The sequence below is a fragment of the Cricetulus griseus genome, chromosome 5 (assembly GCF_003668045.3).
Source record: "Cricetulus griseus strain 17A/GY chromosome 5, alternate assembly CriGri-PICRH-1.0, whole genome shotgun sequence".
Lineage (NCBI taxonomy): Eukaryota > Metazoa > Chordata > Mammalia > Rodentia > Cricetidae > Cricetulus > Cricetulus griseus.
Window position 1 is genome coordinate 30,221,394 of NC_048598.1, and position 4,545 is coordinate 30,225,938.

The window sequence follows — 4,545 nt, forward strand, 5'->3', positions numbered from 1 at the left end:
TCCCAGGTAAGTCAGTCAGTGGCCACCTTGTTGGGGATTGATTGGAAATTACATTGTGCTTATAGACCCCAAAGTTCAGGACAGGTAGAAAGGATGAATAGAACAATCAAGGAGACTTTAACAAAATTGTCGCTTGCAACTGGCACTAGAGACTGGGTCCTCCTACTCCCCCTAGCACTCTACCGCGCTCGTAATACCCCTGGACCACATGGGCTCACACCCTTTGAGATCCTGTATGGAGTACCTACTCCTATCATTAACTTTCTTGATCAAGATGTCTCAGATTTTGCTAACTCCCCTTCTCTCCAAGCTCATTTACAGGCCCTCCAACTAGTACAACGGGAGGTCTGGAAACCCCTTGCTCAAGCTTATAAAGACCAGAGGGACCATCCCACCATCCCCCATTCCTACCAGATCGGGGACACTGTTTGGGTCCGGCGTCACCAGGCCAAGAACCTTGAACCCCGCTGGAAGGGACCCTACATCGTTTTGCTTACCACTCCCACCGCACTCAAGGTAGACGGCATTGCAGCTTGGATACATGCTTCACATGTAAAGCCAGCCCGACCCACCGATTCAGCCACTGCATCAGAATGGACCGCACACCGCACTCAAAATCCTTTAAAGATAAGACTCTCTCGTACACCCTCCTGTTGATTGGTTGTCTGTTTACCCCCCATGTAGCAACTAACCCCCACAGGGTTTATAATATCACCTGGAAAATAGCCAATCTAGGGACCGGGGAAATAGCCAACCTCAGCACTTATATAGGGACTCTACATGATGGGTTCCCTCCTCTCTATGTCGACCTATGTGACTTAGTAGGGTCTGATTGGGATCCCTCTGACCAGGAACCATTCCCAGGGTACGGATGCCACCACCCTGGGGGAAGGATAGGAACAAGAAGCAAGGATTTTTATGTTTGCCCCGGCCATAAACCAACTCATGGCTGCGGGGGGCCGCAGGAAGGGTACTGTGCAAGATGGGGATGTGAAACCACAGGGGAGGCTTACTGGAAACCCTCTTCCTCTTGGGATTTCATCACTCTCAAACGGAGGGAGATCCCAGGGTACGCAGGGAAAGGACCATGGAGATGTGGGCAAAGAGCCTGCGGACCTTGTTATGATAGTGCCGGAGGGGGAGGTTTTCAAGGCGCCACCCCCGGAGGAAAATGCAACCCTCTCATCCTAAGGTTCACAGATGCTGGAAAAAGAACTACTTGGGATAGTCCTAAGGTCTGGGGACTCAGGCTGCACCGAACAGGGAAAGATCCGGTGACTTTATTCTCCCTGTACAGACAAATTACTCCCCTAAGCCAACAATCAGTCGGGCCAAACATAGTAATAGCGGACCAGAGATCCCCAACCCATTTTCAAGTCCCTAAACCCCCTACCGTTCCTAAAGCTATCACTCCTACACCAGGTGCTGTCACCTTCTCCCCCACCCCAGATGCCCTAAACATCGAGATAACCAGAGACCCTCCAGGTACCAGAGATAGATTATTACAATTAATCCAAGGAGTTTACCAAGCCTTAAATTTTTCAGACCCCAACAAGACTCAGGAATGCTGGTTATGCCTAGTTTCCCGGCCCCCATATTATGAAGGCGTGGCAATACTGGGCAACTACTCCAACCAGACCTCAGCACCTACCAGTTGCGGAGCTGCTATGCAGCACAAGCTCACAATATCTGAGGTCTCAGGAAAGGGGCTATGCATAGGCAGGATTCCTTCCTCACATCAAGAATTATGTAACCAAGTAGAGCCATTATCTCAGGACAGCCGATACCTTGTTGCCCCTTATGGAACTTATTGGGCTTGCAGTACTGGGTTGACTCCCTGTGTCTCTACCACTGTTCTCAACACCACCATTGACTTTTGTATATTGATAGAACTTTGGCCCAAAGTCACATACCACCAACCTGAATATGTTTACAGCGTACTAGAGAAATCAACCCGATATAAGAGGGAGCCAATATCCTTTACCGTGGCCCTATTATTAGGAGGAATAACAGTGGGGGGCATAGCAGCCGGCATAGGGACCGGAACCGTTGCCCTACAGGGAATTAATCATTTTAAGCTTCTACAACAAGCCATGCACACGGATATCCAGGTCCTAGAAGAGTCAGTCAGTGCACTCGAGAAATCCTTAACATCACTCTCTGAGGTGGTCCTGCAAAACAGACGAGGATTAGATTTATTATTTTTACAGGAAGGGGGGCTATGTGCTGCCCTCAAGGAAGAATGCTGCTTTTATGCAGATCATACAGGAATAGTTAGGGACAGCATGGCCAAACTTAGGGAGAGGCTAAAACAGAGGCAACAGCTATTTGAGTCTCAACAAGGATGGTTCGAAGGATGGTTCGCTAAGTCCCCCTGGTTGACTACCCTTATATCCACGCTCATGGGACCTCTGGTTATTCTATTTTTGATCCTCATATTTGGTCCCTGCATTCTGAACAAACTGACTCAATTCATCAGAGAACGACTATCTGTTGTACAGGCCTTAGTCTTAACTCAACAATATCATCAGTTAAAGCAAATAGATCCAGAGTATCCAGAGACCTCTGAATGAAAGATTCCATTCAGTTACAAGAGAAATGGGGGAATGAAAGACCCCTGTCCCTTAGCCCTTTCTTTCTCAAGTTTGTCTCCTCTTCCTCCTGTCGGCGGCTTCCCCGATCCCCACCCCCGGTGGCCTTTCCCCGCCCGGCCCGAGAACAAGCACCGGGTGGGGCCGGCCCGAGAATGAGCACCAGGTGGGTCAGCACGAGAACAAACACCGAGTGAGCCGGCCTGGAGCCCTGCCCCTGAGCCCCCGCCCCGCCCGAAGAGAAACACTCCGTCCCAAGGTCTCCGCCCCCAAGGTCAGCCATCAGGAAAGGGGGGGGAATTGAGTCTGCTGTACCAGACACCAGACCTTGAGAATATGCTGATCTGGAATGGCTCTGTGTCTCATTTGAACCATCCAATGGAAATGATTCTGTATTTCGCCTCATTTGAAAGACTCTGTGTTTCACCTCATTTGAATAACTCTGTACTTTGCCTCATTTGAATAACCCTGTATAGCGCCTCATATACATTGACCAATGGGAATAGCTCTGTATAATGCCTCATTAGAATTATCCAATCGAATCCCTGCTCCTAGCTTGCGCCTTTTTCCCTATATAAGGACCCCTTTCCCTTGGCTCGGGGCGCTTAGCCACACTGAAGCTAAGTCGCCCCGGGTACCCGAGTCTCCAATAAAGCCTCTTGTTTTTTGCATCCAGTTCGTGGCCTCGCTGATTCCTGGGTGTATGGGTCTCCCTCTACGAAAGTGCCTCTTCGGGGGTCTTACAGTAACAATAGAGTGAAGAGTGGAGAGAGGAGTACTCTTTAATTGTTTTGATTTTATGAACAGAAAAAATCTATACTGTGCCTTCAGAAATAATAGAGAATAAGGAATCCATCATTGAAGCTGTCATGAGACAAGCTATAAACCATCTATTCCCTTTGTTGTTCTTGGTGGTGGTGGTGGTGGTGGTGGTGGTGTGTGTGTGTGTGTGTGTGTGTGTGTGTGTGTGTGTGTGTACATGCGCGTGGGCATATAGTAGTGCAAGCAAGTTCACTGCATCCAGAAAAGCATGGAAAGTAAAACACATCAGTTTAGGAGATGTGGAACGGGTTAGCTGTATGCCCTTGGAGCTCTATTTATTCACTAAAAGCTTTATGCAGCACATGTCTGAAAGCAGATTTATCTTGGAAGAAGCACCCTCACTAGTGACGTCAGAGGGTCATGTAGCCATGTGGGACCTAAAGATAAGAGATCCTCTGCAAAGCTGGTTGAAATCAAGAGCCATTCTTGAGCTTCATGTGAAATGTCCATTTGGCAAACACACAGGGTAGAAAAAAAGAAACACAGGATAGAAACAATGAGGACTTTCCCAAAATTAAAATAAATGTGGATTGTAAGGGAGGAAAAATTAATTATGCCTGAACACATTGCTTCAATAGTAAAGCTAATTTCACTTCTGTGTGTTCCCTTCACAGTGACATGGCTGTCTGGAGCCCATTGCTCAATTCTCTTCGGACAAGTGGCAGTAAGGGCTGGACTGCCTGGCTGTCCACTCCTTTTTAGGACAGTGACATTCAGTAGTGTGATTGTTTTATGCAGCCTCTGATAGTGTTTGGATATTCAAACAAGCAGACTTAGAACACTGCAAGTGTTCTATGGAAGAAACACTCTCTGCCCAGTCAGTTCTGGTACAGAAGGAAGAAGCCAGCGTGTGCTTCCTGACTGTGTGTTTTTAGTTTCTCGAGCAACTGTAACAGGAAGGCCTGAGACCAGGCTTTATTTCTTAGGATATGTTACTTGGTTTTTTTTTTTTTCCATTTTTAAAATCTAATTATTCTTGTCAAAATTCAGCTTCTATCTCATTTTGGTATTTTTAATTGAAAATAGACTTTTTTCATACAATATATTATGATTATAGTTTTCTTTCTCCCAGTTCCTCCCAAAGCACTCATCTTTAAAAAAGAAATAAGAATTAAAGTTCACACCAAAAATT

The 4,545-nt window shown here is 46.9% G+C and overlaps 1 protein-coding gene across 1 annotated transcript; it reads left to right on the plus strand.

Annotated features, from left to right (window-relative positions):
- Positions 1–457: 457 nt before the first annotated feature.
- LOC113835890 (MLV-related proviral Env polyprotein-like) lies at positions 458–2,588 on the plus strand. The gene has a single exon (XM_027417229.2). It carries the CDS (start codon positions 594–596, stop codon positions 2,571–2,573), a length of 1,980 nt encoding a protein of 659 aa, XP_027273030.1. The 5' UTR covers positions 458–593; the 3' UTR covers positions 2,574–2,588.
- The last annotated feature ends 1,957 nt before the right edge of the window (positions 2,589–4,545 follow it).